The sequence below is a fragment of the Hemiscyllium ocellatum genome, chromosome 1, assembly GCF_020745735.1.
Source record: "Hemiscyllium ocellatum isolate sHemOce1 chromosome 1, sHemOce1.pat.X.cur, whole genome shotgun sequence".
Lineage (NCBI taxonomy): Eukaryota > Metazoa > Chordata > Chondrichthyes > Orectolobiformes > Hemiscylliidae > Hemiscyllium > Hemiscyllium ocellatum.
Genome location: NC_083401.1, coordinates 106,129,759 through 106,150,886, shown reverse-complemented (window position 1 = coordinate 106,150,886; position 21,128 = coordinate 106,129,759). Strand labels below are relative to the sequence as shown.

The 21,128-nt window shown below is 42.1% G+C and overlaps 1 protein-coding gene across 3 annotated transcripts in view; it reads left to right on the top strand.

Moving 5' to 3' along the window:
- wdr19 (WD repeat domain 19) overlaps positions 1 to 21,128 on the top strand; it is a 166,918-nt gene that overhangs the window by 136,557 nt on the left and 9,233 nt on the right. For all 3 annotated transcript variants that reach the window (XM_060824819.1, XM_060824812.1, XM_060824829.1), the window contains 3 exons: positions 2,762 to 2,843; positions 7,286 to 7,436; positions 17,330 to 17,453. In XM_060824819.1, coding sequence (XP_060680802.1) covers positions 2,762 to 2,843; positions 7,286 to 7,436; positions 17,330 to 17,453 — 357 coding nt within the window. The remainder of the gene's footprint in view (positions 1 to 2,761; positions 2,844 to 7,285; positions 7,437 to 17,329; positions 17,454 to 21,128) is intronic.

The window sequence follows — 21,128 nt, the reverse complement described above, 5'->3', positions numbered from 1 at the left end:
TCATAACATCGCTCAATTTCATTCTCAACTCTTGTGCTGCTGAAACGCTCATCTGTCTCTCTGTTTCCCTGTGGCCTTGAATTTCAGGAGCACTGCTAACTGGCATGCCACAGTCTATCATCTAAAACCTGAAGTCATCCAAAACTTTGATGCCCATTGAACTTGCAGAAAGTCCTATTCCCAATTATTCCTGTGCTTGATGATCTATATTTGCTCTCAACCAAGCGGCATGTTGATTTTAAAATTCTCATCTTTGGTTTGAAATCCTTCCTTGTCATCAGCAATCCTACCTCTGTCCAATCTAACCCTGAGTTATGTACACTCTTCAAATTAGACCTATTGTGCATCCAAAAATTTAACTGTTCGCCATTAGAGTCCAAGTTTTCAGCAGCCTTGGGATATTCTTCCCACAACTCCTGTCTCACTTCCTTACTTGCCCTCTTAAAATGTACTAGAAGAATAAAATATGTTGAAAAGTCTCAGCAGGCCAAGCAGCACTTGTGGAGAGAAACAGAATTCGCATTTCTGGACAATAACCTTTAATCAGAACTGATGAAAGACAAAAATGTAAGAACCTTTGAACCAGTGGAAAAGGTGGGTAGATGTACAAGTTCCTGTGCAAGGTTAAATGATGACAGCAGAGAGTGGTACTGGACATAGTAAAGAAACAATGGTTTGGCCAAATGGTGTGTGTCTAACCACAAAAAAAATCTAAATATAATGTAAAGGGATAAAGTAGGAAACCAAAAGAAGACCAACAGTAAAGAAAAAAAAACTATTTTTAAGTGGGGAACAAGACAAACTTAGATCTGTGATCAAAATCTACTGAATGTAGTGTTGAGTCCAAAAGACTCTGAAGTGGCAAGTCAAATGATAAGGTTCTGTTCCTCCAGCTAGTGTTGAAATTCATTAGAACAGTAGCAGACTATGGACAGAAATCAGCAAGGTGGCGACTGATAATGGCTTCCTAATACTTAATCAAATAAAATTTCTGCTCATCCAGTATTACACATCAATCAAGGAGTCTGATAATTTGCTAAAATGACAAGCTCAAAGTGATGCTTATGGGCTCTATGAAGATGTTCCAAAAGCTGTCACCCAGTTCGCGTTTGGTCTCCCTGATAGATAAGACATCAGTTTTTGTTGGACAGAACACTTCAAAGAACTTAAAACAGCAATATAATCATAGGTAAGGACATGTTTGATGAAATCCCCCCATTCTCCACCAAGGAAGATCTTGGACTCCAACCTAGTGTAGCAGAAGATGAAGCCATCATTAAGCAAATCATGAATAGTAAGGTTGCAGGAGCAGATGGGATTCCAGCAGAGATTTTCAAACATGGAGCAGAGCTTACCTGTCATCTCTATCAACTGTTCCTGAAAACCTGGGACTAAGCAATCTTTGCTGATTTCAAGAATGCTGTCATTGCCGCCATCTTCAAGTAAAGAAACAAGTAAACTGTGGGAATCTCCTTGCTCTCCATCCCTGGGAAAATCATTGCCTGAGCTCTCACGAGACACTTTCTCCCAGTCTCAGAGGAAATCCTTCCAGATAGCCAGTGTAGCTTCCAACCAAAACGTGGAATTACAGACATGATTTTCAATGCTTGACAATGCCATGAGAAATGTCAGGATAAAGTTCATAATATGTTATTATTCTTAGGAAACATGAATTCTAAAGTAGAGGTAAAGAGATTTTTGTTTATTTGTTTCTGGGAAGATGAGGAGTAAGTGTCAGAAACCTCTTTTCAGTGATGAATAAAAACGTAATTTCCAAGAAATTTTATGACTTTTGCTAAATTATTAAATAAGCTATCTGTTGAGATAATTGCTAAACTTTTCTTCTGCCGATCTACAGAATCTTCTTTTACACTCTCCAGAAAAAGAGGCCAGAAGAAGGTTCAGTTCAGAAGAAAAGATGCATGACAGAGGGCCAGTTTAGTTTTGGTTATCATTAGGTCACCATAGCCAAAACGAAACCTTAAGCTATTTTAGCAGTCCCAAAAGAGAAGTTTGAAAAAAACCCTGAGCTTTCTTAGAGTTTAGTGAGTTAATTTGTGACTGTCTCAGGAAGAGAGAGCATTACATCTGGTGAATGTGCAGAAAGCTGCTGAACAAAAATGCTTGCGATCCCTTCAGATGAATAAGAAATTAAAAAGAGTGAAGATAGGAGTGCTACTGAACCAGGGTTGAATGTCTGTAAAGGATATTGCTGGGGAAAATGGTTGAATTTTTTAATATAAAAACAATAACATCTTTCTCTTTTTATACAATAGCTTTATTTTATTTTTCTTTTGTGTAATAAACCTTTTATTGTTAAAAGTACATTGGCAGCATCTTGTGAATGTGTTCAGTGCCTGACCAATTGGTAACTAAATTACAAAAATAAAATTTATTGTCTATCAAAGAAGATTTCACTCAAGGATCTAACTTGTTCAGTATTATTGTCACCAAAGATGATGATACTTTCACTTGGAAGAAGTTTTTGAGCCAAGTCTTTTCATCTCCTAACTTCTTGATGTTCAAGAATTATGTCATCTACTGTTGCACAGAAAGGTGCCATAGAGAAGGGATATAGTGCTAGGCCGACTGAAGACCATCAAATCCTACTCCTTCTCTGATTTGATATTTTATGTAACTTATTATCATATACCTCTGTAGTGAAGCACCTTGGGATATTTAATTACATTAAAGGTGCTATCTCAATATAAGTTATCATTTCTATTCCTTTCTTAATTGAAGCTTTATTTCCTCTTTGTAGACTCATGTAAAGCGTGGAGACCACATGAAAGGAGCAAGAATGCTCATCCGAGTTGCAAATAACATCAGCAAGTTTCCATCTCGTAAGTGTCACGTGTGAATTAAAAAGGAACAGTCACATGCCACAACTTGTAATTTTTAATTGAAGTCCAAATCTTTCATTATTACAAATTGTTAATATTATGCTGAGGGTAGGCTAAATTGTATGATTTTCAGTTGCAGTACAATAAGGCATATATCCTCAATAAAATGAAATCTTATGGCTTTCACATGAATTTTAGAAAGCCTATGACAAAGTACTGCATAAAGTGCTGGTTAACAGAATTGAGGTTCATGGGATAGAAGGGTCAAAATTGGTTTGGTGAAGAAAATGACTGAAGGTTGGTTGGCAACGGTGTTCACCAAAATACAATGCGAGGACCACTGTTGCTTATGTTTTTGTTTTATTTACTGGTGAGACATAGATATCGCTGACAGGGCCAGCATTTACTTCCCATTCCTAATTGCCCTTGAAGGTGAACTGTCCTCTTGAATTGCTGCAGTCCATGTGCTGTAGGGACACCAACTATGCTATTAGGGAAGGCCAGGATTTTGACCCAGTGACAGTAATGAAACAGCAATATATTTACAAATCAATAGTGGTGGGTTGGAGGAGAACTTGCAAATGGTCATGTTCCCATTTATCTGCTGTCCTTGTCCTTCTAGATGGTCTAAGCAATTAGTTGGATTTTGAAAATTATAGTAAAATTTGCTGATGATTCCAATTTTTGGAGATGTGATTGACAGAATTATACCAATTGAATGTAACAGGTCATGGACAGGGGCTAATAGAATGAGCAGGCAGGTGGAAAATGGAATTTAATACAGAAGAGTGTGAGGTGGTGTGCTTTGGCAGAGAAATGTAGAAAGACAATGTACACTACATAGCACAGTTCTAAAAAGCATACAGGGACAAAGGAGTTTGGGGGTTCATGTGGACAGATCTTGAAGGTTTCAGAACATGCTGAGAGTTCAGTTAACAAAGCATGTGGAATTTGTGGAATCTTAGGCTACATAAGTAGAGGTATTGAGTACAAAAGTAGAAAGAAGTTGAATGAAGCAGTGGTTAAAGCTATGATTAGGCCATTATTAGAATATTTTGCCCAGTTCTGGCACCACAGAAGAGGATGCAGTGGAGATTTACTATGAAGGTTTCAGATGTGAAGAATTTTAGGTAAAGGGATTGCATAAAAATGACAGAACCTTAACAGGTTTCAATAAAGTTGACAAAGAAAAGCTGTTCTGTTAACACGTGGTACAAGGACCAAGGGACATAGATTTAAGATGTTGAACATGAGATGCTGGAAGAATGTAAGAGAACGTTTTTACACAGTGAATGATAATGACATAGAACCAAATATTTATAATCATTTCAAAGGGAATTAAAGAGAAAGAATGGATCTGATTGGACTGCTTTACGAACAACACTAGGAACAACGTTAGGCCGTTAGGCACTTTGAACCTCCTGTGCTATTCGATAAGATAATGACTGATCTAATTATAAGCTCAACCAAGCGTTCTTGCATACCGCAGATAATCTTCCATCCTCTCGGTAACTAATAATCTACCCATCTCTGCTTGAAAAAGATTTAAATGTCAAAATCCTGAAATTCCCTCCCTAATGGCATTGTGGGTGTACCTACAGTGCATGGAGTGCGGCTGTTCAAATAGCAGCTCACTGCCATCTTCTCAATGGCAACTAGAAATGGGCAATAAATGCCAGCCCAGCCAGTAACACCCATGTCCCACGAGTGAAGATAAAAACTTCACTGAACTGCTTCCAAGGATGAACGTCTTTCAGTAAGTACCGTGATCAGTACTGCATGCCATACTCTCGCTGTGGTCTCACCAATGCCCCATATAATTAAATTGTAACTCCTTACTCTTGCATTCATTTTTTCCTCACAATAAAACATAATATTCTATTAGTTTTCCTGATTACTTGCTGAATCTACTTACTAACCTTCTGTGATCCAGATTTCTCTGCAACTTCTATTAAGGTAATATGTTTCACTTTTATTCTTCTTGCCAAAATACACACTTCCATACATTCTCTCATTATACTCCATTTGTCAGATCTTTGCCCATTCATCTCTTCCTTTGTAAACTTCTTATATCCTCTTCACAGCTCACCTGTCTTTGTCTCATTAGCAAATTGATCTGCCATATCTTTGGTTGCTTCATCCAAATCATTTAAATTAACTGTAAAGAGTTTAGACCCAGCACTAATTACAACACTTGTAACGTCTTGCCACCTGAAAAAGACCCATTTATTCCTACCCCATGTTTCCTCTTATCCAATCTTCTATCCATGCCTGTACATGAAATCCAACATCATGAGATTTTACTTTCAACAATACTGTTTGTCGCACCTAATGAAATGCCATCTGAAGATCTAAGTACAGAACATTTTCAAAGAACGCCAATAAATTAGTTAAAGATGATTTTCCTTTAACAAAGCAATGTTGGCTATGTCTGCTTAGCTTGAACTTCATCATTCCTGATGAAGGGCTCTGGCCTGAAACGTCGAATTTCCTGTTCCTTGGATGCTGCCTAACCTGCTGTGCTTTAACCAGCAACACATTTTTAGCTTGAACTTATCCAAGTTCCCGATTATAGCGCCTTTAATAATAGCTTCTGTCATTTTTCCTATGACAGAAGTTAAGCTAATTGGCCTGTAGTCCTGATTTCTGCATCCTTCCCTTTTTGAATATAATGAGGTATATTAGCTATTTTCTAATCAATTGGAGCTTTCATTGAATCAAATTATTTTTGCAAAAACTTTACAGATATCCATGGACTCTGAGGCTTAGTGGCCTGTTCTGTGCTGCTAAGATTATAGGAACATTTAGGCATTTTATTTCAGCCATTTACACCATTTCTTTGATTTTAACTTCATTAGAATGCCAATGTTTGGGAGAATCTAGGACCAGTTACTTTTCTAGTGAAGTCAACATTTTCATCGTGGTAAATTTTAAAGAAAACAACAGAGATTCCCTCATATAAATCTGGATTGATACTCAACTACGTATTTTGCTTTGTTTCATGTGCTTATTCATTCTAGGATGACCATGTGTGAAAGGCATTTTATGCAATTAGTGACTAGGCACTTTATGCCTCTTAGTTACATCAACTAGGTGTGGCTCAAAATTTCCAACATCAAACAAATTCCTTCAGAAAATCAATCTCTAAGCCATAAATTTAAAAAATCTTGTTTTCCTGTATCATCTTCAGACCTTTTGTATACTATTAAAAAATACACCTGGACATTGGTTAATATTCCACAAGGAAATGCTTAGAGTCTGGACATATTCTAAAATGCCCACTAAAGTAAGAGAACACCCAATTTTTCATTCCTTCAGCATCTTGTAACCATAAAAGAAATACAATTTGTAATTTCTACAATGCCTTTCATGACTTCCATACCTCCCAAGGTACTTTACATCCGATGAAAACCTGTTGATTTATAGCCACCATTAGAAATTTTCTCATCTCCCTGGTCAGACATGTTATTAGACACTTCTGGAGCAGGTGGGACTTGAATCTAAGCTTCATGGCTCAGATGTAGGAGCACGACCACTGTGCACCACCCTCCTTTCCCCACCCCACCCCTCCCAAAATGGACATTGTTGCACTGAAGAATATGCAGCAGTCAGTTTGCACACAGCAAACTGCTTGCAGTCATTATGACCAGATAATCTGTTTCTGTGATGTTGATTGAGGAATAAATAATGGAGAAAGTGAGGACTGCAGATGCTGGAGATCAGAGCTGAAAATGTGTTGTTGGAAAAGCAGAGCAGGTCAGGCAGCATCCAAGGAGCAGGAGATTCGACGTTTTGGGCATGAGCCCTTCTTCAGGAATAAGTAATGGCCCCGGCACCAAATGTAATGGCCCTGCACCTCAAAGTAACATCCATCTTATAGAGCAGATGAAACCTTAATTTAGTGTAAATGCCTAAAAGGCATAACATCCAAGAGTGTAGCACTCCCGCAGTATTATATTGGAATATCTACCTGGACTTTTGAACTCAATCTGATAACCATTTGACTAGAAGTGCCAGTACCTCAATATATAGCTATGAGGGAAAGATCAATTAATCATACCATGGTGTAACTAGTGTACATGGTCATTTCATCCATTCACTCAGCCACAAACACCCTGGATAAAGTGTTAAGTAACATTTCACAAAACAGAACTCAGATTGCATGATATTTCTGCATGACATCATGAATCATCCTAGTTTTAACATTTTGAATTCAAAGACAACTTCAATCTGGCAACTTCCAGATACATGGAACCAGATTAAGGATAAAACATCAATCGCTCTCAGTTTTTAACCTCATCTGTTTATAGATTTTGATTGTTATAATAAATTTATGGAATTGGAAAACTGTTGCAGCATCATAATCATAAAGCAGCTATAACAGCTTCTGTTTCATTTGCTGCTAAGGTTGTTTATTTCTTATACTTGCATTTTTTTTTCAGACATTGTGCCCATTCTAACGTCAACAGTAATTGAATGTCACCGAGCAGGGTTAAGGAATTCTGCCTTTAGTTTTGCTGCTATGCTGATGAGACCGGAATACAGAAACAATATTGATCCAAAGTACAAGAAAAAGATAGAAGCTATGGTTAGGTAAGCATTGGCTTCAAAGTGTCAACTTTGAAAATCTTCAGAAGTTTTCACATAACTGTGGTTGTGGCCATTAGTATATTGCATCTTATTTAACATGCCAAATTAAAAACAATCACTCCTAAATAAGGCAAAACACACTGAGTATTACATTAGTCTAAATAGACAAGTGTAATCTTACTAAGATTTCCAACTATGATTAAATCTGTTCTTGGAGATTTATTGCCCTATACTCCAGTCATGCGTGCGTTGACGAACACCTCCATCCTTGTGATGCACTGCCTTCATCTGCCTGTTAGATAGCAACAGCATTCATTACCCAATTGGATAATGCTTTACTGTTAACCAGACAGCATACTTCCTCCAATTTTCAATATTTTTAATATGGTAAGGAGAAATGTTTAATGATTATTATTTAAATAATCTGACATTGCTCTCTTTCTCAATTATAGAACAGTATAGCTCAGGACAGACTCTTTGTTCACCATGTCTGCAGCAATGATGCCCTTCTAAACTAATCCACCTGGCTGCACCTGGTCTGTATTTCTCTATTCTCTGCCTGTTCATATGCCAGTCTAAAAGGCTCTTAAACATTGCTGTTGTATCTGCTTCTATCACTTTTCCTGGCAGTGTGTTCCAGGTACCTATCACCTTGTGTTTAAAAAAAAACTTGCCTCACACCTTTCCTTTAAACCTATGCCCCGTGGTCTTTGACATTTTCACCCTGAGAAAAAGACTCTATCCACCCAATCCATGCCTCTCATAATTTGTATACTTTGTCAGGTCACCCCTCAGCCTCTGTTGAGAATAATCAGTTTGTCCAACCTCTCCTCATACCTATAACACTCCAATCCAGGCCACATCCTGGTCAGCCTCTTTTGCATCCTCTTCAAAATCTCCACATCCTCCCTTTCATGTGGGGCCAGAACTGCACAGTATATTCCAAATGTGACCTGAGCAAATTCTTACACAGCTGCAAAATGATTTGCCAACTTTTATACTCAGTTCCCAGAATGATGAAGGCAAGCACGCTGTATGCCTTTTTCAATACCTTGTCCATTAGGATTGCCACTTTCAAGGAACTATCGACTTGCACCTAAAGATCCATCTGTATATCAATGCTTCTCAGGGTGCTACCAATTACTGTATTGTTTCCTGTTGCGTTTGACCTCCCAGAATGCATCACCTCATACTCATTCAGATTAAACTCCACCTGCCATTTTGCAGCATAACTTTCCAGCTGATATAGATCCTGTTGTATCCTTTGACAACCTTCCTCACTATCCATAACTCCAACAATCTACATGTCATCTAAAAGCCTGCTAATCAGAACAGTCATTTTCAACCAAATCCTTTATGTAAATGACAGACAACAGAGGTCCCAGCACTGATCCTTATGGAATATCAAAGGTCACAGACCCCCAGTTAGTTAGACCCTAGAGAGGATTAGAGTCATTGTACAGCACGGAAACAGACCCGTCAGTCCAACTCGTCCATGCCAACAGGATAGTCTAAATTAATCTAGTCCCATTTGCCAGGACTTGGCCCATATCCCTCTAAACCCTTCCTATTCATGTACCCATCTAGGTGTCTTTTAAATGTTGTAATTGTACCAGCCTTGACCACTTCCTCTGGTTACTCATTCTATTCAAACACCACCCTGTGTGCAAAAAGGTTGCCCCTTAGGTCCCTTGTAAATCTTTCCCCTCTCACCCAGTTCTGGACTCCCCTACCCTAAGGAAAAGACCTTGTCTATTTACCCTAACAATGCCCCTCAGCCTCCAGTGCTCCAGGGAAAACGACCCCAGCCTATTCAGCTGCTCCCTATCGCTCAAACACTCCAACCCTGGCAACATCTTTGTAAATCTTTTCCAAACCCTTTCAAGTTTCACAACACCCTTCCGATATGAGGGAGACCAGAACTGCACACAATATTACAAAAGTGCCCTAACCTATGTCCTACAGCCACAACATGACCTCCCAACTCATTTAATCAGGCCAATAAAGCAAAACATACTAAATGCCTTCTTCATTACCCTATCTGCCTGTGACTACACTTCAAAGGAAATATGAACCTGCACTCCAATGTCCCTTTTTCCAGTAACACTGTCAGGACCTTGCCATTAAGTATATAAGTCCGGCCCTGATTTGTATTTCCAAAATGCGGTACCTCACATTTATCTAAATTAAAATTCATCTGCCGCTCATTAGCCCATCTGATCAAGATCCCATTATGCTCTGAGGTAACCTTCATTGCTGTCCACCACACATCAAGTTTTGGTGTCATCCACATCCTTACTAACTACACCTCCTAAGTTCACATTCAAATTACTTGCATAAATTACAAAAAGCCTCCTGTCTGAAAGGCTACCCTCCACCATCCCCCTCTGACTGCTGTATCCAAAAGGCTAGTTCTCCCTATTATTCCATGTGATCTAATCTTGCTAACCTGCTTACCATCACTGTACTCCCCAAGTCCTCTCCTCTGCCCTGAAGCTCTTCAGCCACGTCCTCAAGCAGACTCGCTACCACAGCCACATGTCCTTCCTCAGTACCTGCCTACGGAACCATCTGAATCCATATGGACTCCTGACCACGTTCAGACCAACCCAGTTTGGACCTGAACAGGATACCCAGTACTTACCTTTTTTTCTACACCCACCAACACCATCGCCCCATGGCTGAACACTTCAACTCCCCCTCCCACTCAGTCAAGGATATGCAGGTCCTGGGCCTTCACCACCAAACCATTACCACCCAACTCCTGGAGGAGGAACACCTCATATTCCATCTTGGAACCTTGCAACCACATGGGATAAATGTGAATTTCAACAGCTTCCTCATTCCCCCTCCCCCCACATTATCCCAGTAGGTAAAAACAAGGACCGCAGATGCTGGAAACCAGACTCTAGATTAGAGTGGTGCTGGAAAAGCACAACATTTGAGGCAGCATCCGAGGAACAGGAAAATCGACTTTTTGGGGAAAAGCCCTTCATCAGGAATAGAAACAGAGTGCCTGCAAGGTGGAGAGATAAATGAGAGGAGGGTGGGGTTGGGGAGAAAGTAGCTTAGAATACAATAGGTGAATGGGGGTGGGGATGAAGGTGATAGGTTAGGGAGGAGGATAGAGTGGATAGGTAGAAAGGAAGATAGGCAGGTAGGACAAGTCATGGGGACAGTGCTGAGCTGGAAGTTTGGAGCTGGGGTGAGATGGGGGAAGGGAAATGAGGAAACTGGTGAAGTCCACATTAATACCCTGGGGTTGAAGTGTTCCGAGGCAGAAGATGAGGCATTCTTCCTCCAGGCGTCAGGTGGTGAGGGAGCAGCGGTGAAGGAGGCCCAGGACCTCCATGTCCTCGGCTGAGTGGGAGGGGGAGTTGAAAAGTTGGGCCACAGGGCGGTGTGGTTGATTGGTGTGGGTGCCCTGGAGATGTTTCTAAAGCGCTTTGCTAGGAGGCATCCAGTCTCCCCAATGTAGAGGAGACCACATCGGGAGCAACGAATACAATAAATGTGCAGGTGGATGTGCAGGTAAAACTTTGATGTATGTGGAAGGCTCCTTTGGGGCCTTGGATGGAGGTGAGGGAGGAGGTGTGGGCGCAGGTTTTGCAATTCCTGTGGTGGCAGGGAAAGCTGCCAGGACGGGAGGGTGGGTTGTTGAGGGGCGTGGACCTGACCAGGTAGTCACGGAGGAAATGGTATTTGCGGAAGGCGGTAAGGGGTGGGGAGGGAAATATATCCCTGTTGATGGAGTCCATTTGGAGGTGTCAGAAATGTCGTCGGATGATTTGGTTTATGCAAAGGTTGGTAGAGTGGAATGTGAGCACCAGGGGATTTCTGTCCTTGTTATGGTTGGAGAGGTAGGGTCTGAGGGTGGAGGTGCGGGATGTGGACGAGATGCATTGGAGGGCATTTTTACCACGTGGGAAGGGAAATTGCAGTCTCTAAAGAAGAAGGCCATCTGGTTTGTTCTGTGGTGGAACTGGTCCTCCTGGGAACAGATACGGCAGAGGCGGAGGAATTGGGAATACAGGATGGCATTTTTGCAGGAGATAGGGTGGGAAGAGGTGTAATCCAGGTAGCTGTGGGAGTCAGTGGGTTTGTAAAAAAAAAATGTCAGTGTCAAGTCAGTTGTCATTAATGGAGATGGAGAGGTCCAGGAAAGGGAGGGAGATGTCAGAGATGGTCCAGGTAAATTTAAGGTCAGGGTGGAATGTGTTGGTGATTGTGTTCCACCCTGACCTTAAATTTACGTGGACCATTCTCCTACTGCCTTTATACTGTTCTAAGGATTCACTCGATCTCTGCTGGTCTATAACTGATATATGCTTCCTCCTTTTTCTTAACCAAAACCTCAATTTCTCTAGTCATCCAGCATTCCCTACATCTACCAGCCTTTCTTTTCACCCTAACAGGAACATACTGTCTCTTGGACTCTTGTTATCTCATTTTTGAATGCTTCCCATTTTCTAGCCATTCCTTTACCTGTGAAAATCCACACCAATCAACTTTTGAAAGTTCTTGTATAATACTGTCAAAATTGGCCTTCCACCAATTTTGAATTTCAACTTGTAGACCCTGTCTATCCTTTTCTCTCACTGTTTTAAAACTAATAGAATTATGGTCGCTGGCCCCAAAGTGCTCCCTCACTGTCACCTCAGTCACTTGCCCTGCCTTATTTCACAAGAATAGGTCAAGTTTTGAACCTTCTCTAGTACATACATCCACATACTGAATTAGGAAAATCTTTTCTTGTACACATTAAACAAATTCCTCTCCGTCTAAACCCGTCACACCATGGCAGTCCCAGTCTGTGTTTGGAAAGTTAAAATCCCCTTCCATAACCACCCCATTATTCTTAGAGACAACTGAGATCTCCTTACAACTTTGTTGTTCAATTTCCCACTGATTATTAGGGGAATCTATAGTACAATCCAGATAAGGTAATCATCCCTTTCTTATTCTTCAATTCCACCCACAATTTCCCTTGACATATTCCAAGGAATATCCTCCCTAAGTACAGCTGTAATGCTATCCCTTATCAAAAATGCCACTCCCCCTCCTCTCTTGCCCCCCTCTCTATCCTTCCTATAGCATTTGTATCCTGGAACATTAAGCTACCAGTCCTGTCCATCCCTGAGCCACATCTCTGTAATTGCTGTGATATCTCAGTGCCATTTCCTAACCATGCCCTGAGTTCATCTGCCTTCCCTGTTAGACCCCTTGCATTGAAATAAATGCAGATTAATTTACCTCATTCTCTGGTTTGATCCTGCCTATCCTGACTCTTTGACTTGCTCCTTTTTCTGACTGTGCTAGTCTGAGTGATGTCTTTCCTCATAATGTCCCTGGGTCCCACCTCACCACCTTACTGGTTTAAATCCTCTCGAGCACTCAAGCAAATCTCTCTGCCAGTATGTTAGTCCCCTTCCACTTCAGGTGCAATCTGTTCTTCTTGTACAAGTCATTTCTACTGCAGAAGAGATTCCAATGATCCAGAAATGTGAACCCTTCTCCCCTGCACCATCTCAGCCACATACTCATCTGCTCTATCCTCCTATTCCTACTGTCATTAGCTCATAGCACTGTGAGTAATCCAGATATTATACTCTCAAGGACCTCCTTTTTAAATTCCTTGCTAACTTCCTACATACTCCCTTCGGAATCTCATCCTTTTCCCTTCCTATGTCATTAGTTCCAATGTACACAACAGTCTCCTGCTGGTCTCTCTCCTCTTTGAGAATATTCTGCACTCTCTCTGAGATATCCTTGATCCTGGCACCAGGGATATAACACACCATTCTGATTTCTCGCTGTCAGCAGCAGAAATGTCTGTCTGTGCCTCCGACTAGGGTGTCCTCTAAGACTTGGAACCTGACATACCCTTCGTTACATTAGAGCTAGTCTCGGTACCAGAAACTTGGCTGTTGTGCTACATTCCCCTGAGAGTCCATCACCCCCTACCTTTTCCAAAACCACATACTTGTTTGAGATGGGGATAGCACTACCTGCCTCCCTCTCCTACCTTTCCTGGCAGTAACCCATCTACCTGACTGTATTTATGGTTTTTCTCCCTTCCTATACCTGCCATCCATCACACCCCCTTGCTCCTGTAAATTCCTCATTGGCTCAAAGTGCCGCTCCAACGGATCAATGTCATCTGATAGGATTCGCAACCACACAGTTACTGCAGATGTAATCATCAGTAACATGGAAATTCTCCCTAATCTTCCATATCTGACCGGAAGAGCACATCAATCTACTCAAGGCCATCTTTGCACCTTAACAATCTACAGGAAATAGCACCGTCTTACTGCTCTAAAAAACCCTGGTCTGGGCTAACTTAGTACCTGTGTTTGATATTTTTAAATTTTAATCAAGAGACAGATCTCAATAAAACATAACCAAAAATAATCTGCTCTACTCACCACTTTACTTAAAAGTCAAGCATTTATGTGCTCCTGTGCTGTGAGCTTTCCCACACACGTTCCTTCAAGGTCACCTGTGAATTTTGCTGTTTGTTAATTTTTCTGATGTCGAGAAATACTTGAACTCAAACAGCAAATGCAGTAGCCGTGCAAATTCACTGCTCTGTCAGACAGCAATGCATTTCTCTCTCTCTGCCACCATGTGTCACTACCTTGTTCATTTCCTCATTTTTAAAGTACCGTTGTTTTGTTTTTTTTCTGTCCCTGAAGTTCCAAAACAATGCAACAGTGTATAATAGTAATTATTGCTCATGGAATTCAAGGAAATCACCTCCAACACCTAAAATACTTCAAAAAAGGAGCAGCTCTTACAGCAACAATTTTTGCCATCCTCCATCTTGGATTACCCAGAATCCTCACCCAAAACCCTCCACAACTATCATCTATCTTGTATGAATAATCTATTATGTATCCAATTTACCAACTAATTGTGGATCCTATGTGACTTAATAGTCTAGCCTACCATGAGCAACCTTGCCAAATCCTTTAGTAAAGTCAATATACACTATGTCCACTGTCTAACTTCATCAATCATCTTCGTCACTTCCTCAAACACTCAAATTTGAAAGGCAAGACCTCCCCTGCAGAGAGCCAAGCTGACTGTCCTTAATAAGTCCTCTTATTTCCAAATGTAAGTAAATCCTGTCCCTAAGAATCTTCCCCAACAATTTCCCTACCACTGATATGAGACGCGTCAGCCTCTAATTTCCTAGATTATTCAGTTGCCTTTCTTAAATATTGGATATTCTCCAGCCTTCTAGGACTTCATTTGTGGCTGAAGAGAATACAAAGATCTCCATCAAGGCCCCAGCAATCTCTTCCCTTGCCTCAACTTTCGATTTCTCTTGTCATCCAGGCTTCCCAAATCTTGCCATTCTTAGCTTTTATCCTGGGCAAAAGTGAGGACTGCAGATGCTGGAAACCAGAGTCTAGATTAGAGTGGTACTGGAAAAGCACAGCAGGTCAGGCAGCATCCGAGGAGCAGGAAAAATCAACGTTTCAGGCAAAAGCTCTTCATCTTTCATCCTGTCAGAAACATGCTGGTCCTGAACACCAATCAGCTGGCATTTAAGACACCCACATGGCCAATGTAGATTTACTGTCATACAGCACCACCAATCTAATTTCTCCAGTTCATTCCATAATACTATTGTAATTAGCCTTCCCCGAATTTAACACTCTCATCTGAAAATCAGTCTTATCTATAACTATATTAAAACTTATGGAATTATGATCACTGTTCCCAAAACACTTGCCCACTGAAAATTTGATCATCTGGCCATTTATTTCCCAATGCAAGATCTAGAATGGCCTCTTCCCTCATTGTACTATTTATATATTGTTTTAAGAAACCCTCCTGAATGCACCTAACAAATTCTGCACATCTAACCCCCTGGCAATAAGGGAATCCCAGTAAATATAATGGAAGTTAGAATCACCCACTACGGCAACCCTGTTTTTTTTTAGATTTTTTCATGATCTGTCTACATATCTGTCTCCCATTGACAATTGGGAAGCCGAAAGAATAGCGGCATCATAGTGACTGCACCTTTCTTATTCCTGAATTCTACCCATATGTCCTCACTGGATGAGCCCTCCTGTTAGTGCAGCTGTGACATGCTGTTTAATCAGAAATGCAAACCGCACCCCCCACCCCCAACCCCCCACCCTATCATGCTTGAAACATCTAAACCTTTGAAAGTTGAGCTGTCAGTCATGCCCTTTCTCAACCAAGTTTCTGTAATGGCTACCACATCGTAGTTCCATGTAATAATCCAGACGCTAAGCTCATCTGCCTTATCTGTTGTATTCCTTGGGTGAACATTCCATTGGTTTTCCTGATTTCCTGCTGCACCTTTTGTGCTTAGAGACTAAAACCTGCAGATAGTGGAAGAACACAGCAAGCTATGCAGCATCAGGAGATGAAGAAGTCAATGTTTCGGGTATAACCTTCCTTCAGGAATGTGCTAGCTTTCTGTGTTTCATGCACAGCTACCTCGAAGTCTGTTTGTGTTGCAGCTTTCTACAGTTTTTCTCCATTTAAATAAAAACATTCATTTGTTCTTCCTTCCAAAATGAACAACTTTACAATTTGCCAACTTTTTGCCAATTTACTTAGCCTATTAGTTTCTCTAAATTGTTTGTATGCCCCTCGCAATCTGCTATTCCACCTATTTTTGTGTCATCCATAAACTTGGCTACAGTACGTTCGCTTTCTTCCTTCAAGCCAATAACATAGATTGTAAACAGTTCAGTCCCAGACTAATCCCTGTGGAACCCTACCTGTCACTGGTCACCAACTTGAAAAAGATAACTCAGTGTTTCCTATTTGAGCAGCATGAGAGCTTAGAGTTGCAAAGATAATGGAGATATCCCAGCTTGGTGGTAATGGTAGAGTGGGGATGTGTAATGAGGTTACAGATTATGCTTGAACACATCTTCTGCTGCTGACAACCCACAATCCCTCTTTGATTTGAGTTGCAACATCTATTTGGTAGATTTTTCCCTCTTGTTGATTGTCTCACTACCTGCCATAGACTCAGTCAAACTATAAGCTGAAATCGACAAGCAAACTGGTTAGGGAACTACAAACTGTGCTATCAAATGTTGAAAATAAACCAGTCTGGCCTTTAACATTCTTATCTACACTTTAACAGCAGAATAATATTTTGTTCCCAGTTTTCAACTGATGCTTTTAGTGATTTTGGTTGAAGGAGATACATTACTTAAAACCAAATGATTGGCCCTTTTATGCCTACCGGCTTGAGTGGTCACATCATTGCTAACAAAGTTGAACTAGAACCAAAGTTATTAGTGAGGCTACTTTTCTGGATTAGACTGTTTGCATGATTATTTACAGATCCAACTAGAAGTTTGGATAGGTGCTAATGGTATGAATGTAAAATCATGTATTGGTCAAGCATAAAGGATCTTCTTCCAGCCTCTTTGTACTGCACAGTGCATGGCTCTCTATTTTTGGTCAGTAACTAAAAGTGACATGCACCTACTGTAAAGCTGTAAATATGTCACTTCCACAAATCATCTGCAAGTTTCTGCCTGTTTCAGACTTTTGCTTGTTAGCCTTGTCTGTTTGCCCATTACAAGTGTACACAATCATAAAAGTTATTGAAATCTGGCAATGTATGAAGGTGAAGTCCATTGTGCATTACATGGTTTGTTCTTTAAGATATTATTTTCTGTGATTAGCACTAAAGAACTTTAAATATTAGTGAGCATATTAGGTAATATATTGTTAGATCTCGTGTGGTATTGTCATGGATAAAGTTGAGTGAGAAGTGGTTTTAAGGTGGGGTAAAGAGGCTTTATATGAGGGCTCAAAACAGAAGAGAAACTTACTTGTTACAAAAGTTTACAATGGAAAATAAACCTTGCAATGTTTTTGACCAGGCGTCCTGACCAATCAGAAGTGGAAGAGTTTACTTCGCCTTGTCCGTACTGTGCTTTTCAGTTGCCAGAGTGTGAGCTGCTCTGTTCAGGTTGTAAAAACAATCTGCCTTACTGCATTGTTACTGTGAGTATCAAAAAAAAATGGCTGGAGCATTTCTAATAGGATGCAAAATTTCTTTCAAATTAAAAATTTATTGTTTCTCAGTGTCTTTAGTGATTGGCAGCAGAGCGTTCAGGAGTACTTGAGAGTTCGGAGCAACAGTGAGGCAGTTTATCATAGAGATGTACAGCATGGAAACAGACCCTTCGGTCCAACTCATCCATGCCGACCAGATATCCCAACCTAGTCGAGTCCCACCTGCCAGCATCCCGCCCATTTCCCTCCAAACCCTTCCTATTCATATACCCATCCAGATGCCTTTTAAATGTTGCAATTGTACCAGCCTCCACCACTTCCTCTGGCAACTCATTCCATACACATACCACACACTGTATGGAAAAAGTTGCCCTTTCAGTCTTTTTTTTTTAATCTTTCCCCTCTCACCCTAAACCTATGCCCTCTAGTTCTGGACTCTCCCATCCCAGGGAATAGATCTTGTCTGTTTATTCTATCCATGCCCCTCATGATTTTATAAACCTCTAAAAGGTCACCGCTCAGTCTCCGATGCTCCAGGGAAAACAGCCCCAGCCTGTTCAGCCTCTCCCTGTAGCTCAAATCCTCCAACTCTGGCAACATCCTTATAAATCTTTTCTGAACCCTTTCAAGTTTCACAACATCCTCTCTTGAGACTGCTCCACCGTTCAATCGGGTAATCACTTATCTGATTGTAAGATCAAATCCACATTCCCATCTGACCTGATAATGCTTCAGCCCCTTGCTGAGCCAAGAGTATATCGATCTTTGTAAACTTAAAAGGCAGTATTTTTAAGACCAATTTCAAAAGGCTTATGACCCTGAGTGAGAAAAAAAATCTCTATTTAAAATGGGTGTCCCCTTCAGTTTTTAGATTCTTCCACAAGTGGAAAAATCCTCTTCACATGCACCTGGTTACATTCCCTCAGGATCTTAAAAGCTTTAATTAAGTAATCTCTTATTCTTCTAAACTCGAGCAGATGCAAGTCAAGTCTGTCCAACCTTTTCTTGTACGACAACTTGCCTATTCCTGGTATTAGTCCAGTACATTTTTCTGAATTGCTTCTACTGTATTGACATGCTTTCTTAAATAAGGAGACTGTTCTGTGCACAACTGAAGCATAACCTCCCAGCTTTTAGATACAGTTGTTCCTCCAATAAATTAATAAACAATAAAACTGTGGCATAATGGTAATCCTATTGGATAAATAACTTTGAACTCCAGGCTGGAGTGTGGTGGTGGAGGGACACAGCAAATCAGGCAGCAGCAGGAAGCAGGAGAGTCGATGTTTCGTAAAAAAGTCCTTTGTCAGAAATGGGGCCAAGGGAGTGGTGAGATAAATGGGAGGAGAATGGACAGATTGAGGCGGCAGTTGAAAATAAAGAGATCGAGGCTGGGTAACAGACCAGCATGGAGTGTGTTGGAGACGGGCAAAGGGGTCCTTGGAAGGCGGTTGAGAGTCTTGATAGAAAAAGTAAGCTCAGAGGCAGAGGCAGCGGAAGATGTGTTCGATGTCACAACACTTGTTGAATTCATTGATCCAGGAGAGGAGGGGGATGAAGAAGGTGAGGCCTTTGCTGAGGCCTGATCATTCTGCCTCACTGAGGGGGAGGTCTGGAGGGATGGCAAAAACTCAGCAGGACCGGGAGTTGGAACCTGGGGTAGGGCTGGAGCTGAGAGTGGGGGTGGAGGCTGTAACTGAAGTGGGTGTGGTAATAGAGGGATGGGAGGGTGATGTCATTTACTGAAGTGATGCTCGTCTGGAACTGGCGGAGGTGGGGTGGCAATGTTGTTGGCAGTGTTCAGGTGAGTGGTGTCAGTGAGGGCAGAAGTGGCTGCGGCAGCGGCAGCAGCAATAAAAGGGGCTGAAGTGGCGGAACGCGTGGCACAGGCATAGGTGGTGTTGGTGGGGCGGAGATCACGCCACTCACCTGAATACCGCCAACAGAATTGCCCTCACCCACTCCAACTTCTCACCCTCGCAATGTGCAGCCCTCCATTTCAATCCCAACCTCCCCATCAAACCAGCGGATAAAGGGGGTGCAGTGGTAGTTTGGCACACTGACCTCTACACTGCTGAAACCAGGCGCCAACTTGAAGACACCTCCACTCCCACCTCGACCACAAACTCACTTCCCATCACCAAACCATCATCTCCAATACTGTACACAACCTCACCACCTCAGGGGATCTCCCACCCACCGCTTCCAACCTCATAGCTCAGGAACCCTGCACTGCCCAGTTCTACCTCCAACCCAAGATCCATAAGCCTCACTACCCCGGCCGATCCATCGTCTCAGCCTGCTCCTGCCCCACCAAACTCATCTCCACATACCTCAATATTGTCCTATCCCCCCATGGTGTAGGAACTCCCCAAATACGATCAGGACATCACCCACAACCTCCACCTCCTCCAAGACTTTTGTTTCCCTGGCCCCCAACACCGAGTTCCTATACACCTCCATCTGCCATGATGAGGGCCTCCACATTCTCTGATTCTTCCTCTCCCAACATCACCACCAGTATCCTTCCAGTGACACTCTCATTCATTTGGCTGAAGTGGTCCACACCCTCGTTAATGTCTCTTTTGAATCCTCCCACTTCCTCCAGGTGAAAGGGGTAGCCATAGGCCCCAGCTATGCCTGTCTCTTTATCGGTTATCTGGAACAGTCCATCTTCCACGGTTACACCGGCACCATTCCCTACCTTTTTCTCCACTACATTAATGACTGCATTTGCGCCACCTTGTGCTCCCACAAGGAGATTGAACAGTTCATTAACTTCACCAACACATTCCATACTGACCTTAAATTCACCTGGACCATCTCAGACACCACCCTCCCCTTCCTGGACCTCTCCATCAACCGTGACCAACTTAACACTGACATCTTCTACAAACCCACAAACTCCCACAGCTACCTCGATTACACCTCCTCTCGCCCTGCCTCCTATAAAAATGCTCTCCCTTATTCCCACTTGCCACTGTATCTGTTCCCAGAATGACCAGTTCCACCACAGAAGACACCAGATGGCCTCCTTCATTAAAGACCGCAATTTCCCTTCCCATATGGTTGATGATGCCCTCTAACGGGTCTCACCCACTTTCTGCACCTCTTCCCTTAAACCCATCCCTCCAACTGCAACAAGGAAAGAACCCCCTGGTCCTTACCTTCCACCTTACCAGCCTCCGGATACATCCCATCATCTTCTGCCATTTCCGTCATCTACAAACTGACCCCACCACCAGAGATATATTTCTCTCCCCACCCCTATCCATTTTCTATAAAGACCATTCCCTCTGCGACTCCCTCGTCAGGTCCATGCCGCCCACAAACCCACCCAACCCTTCCGGCACCTTCCCCTGCCATCGCAAGAATTGCAAAGCCTGCACTCAGACTTCCTCCCCCTCACCTCCATCCAAGGCCCCAAAGGAGCCTTCCACTTCAATCAAAGGTTCGCCTGCACTTCCACACGTCATTTACTGCAACTGTTGCTCCCGATGCAGTCTCCTCTACACTGGGGAGACAAGACACCTACTCGCAGAGCGCTTCAGAGAATATCTCTGGGGCACGTGCACCAACCAACCCCACCGCCCCATGGCTGAACACTTCAACTCCCCTTCCCGCTCTGCTGAGGACATGCAGGTCCTGGGCCGCCTCCATCAC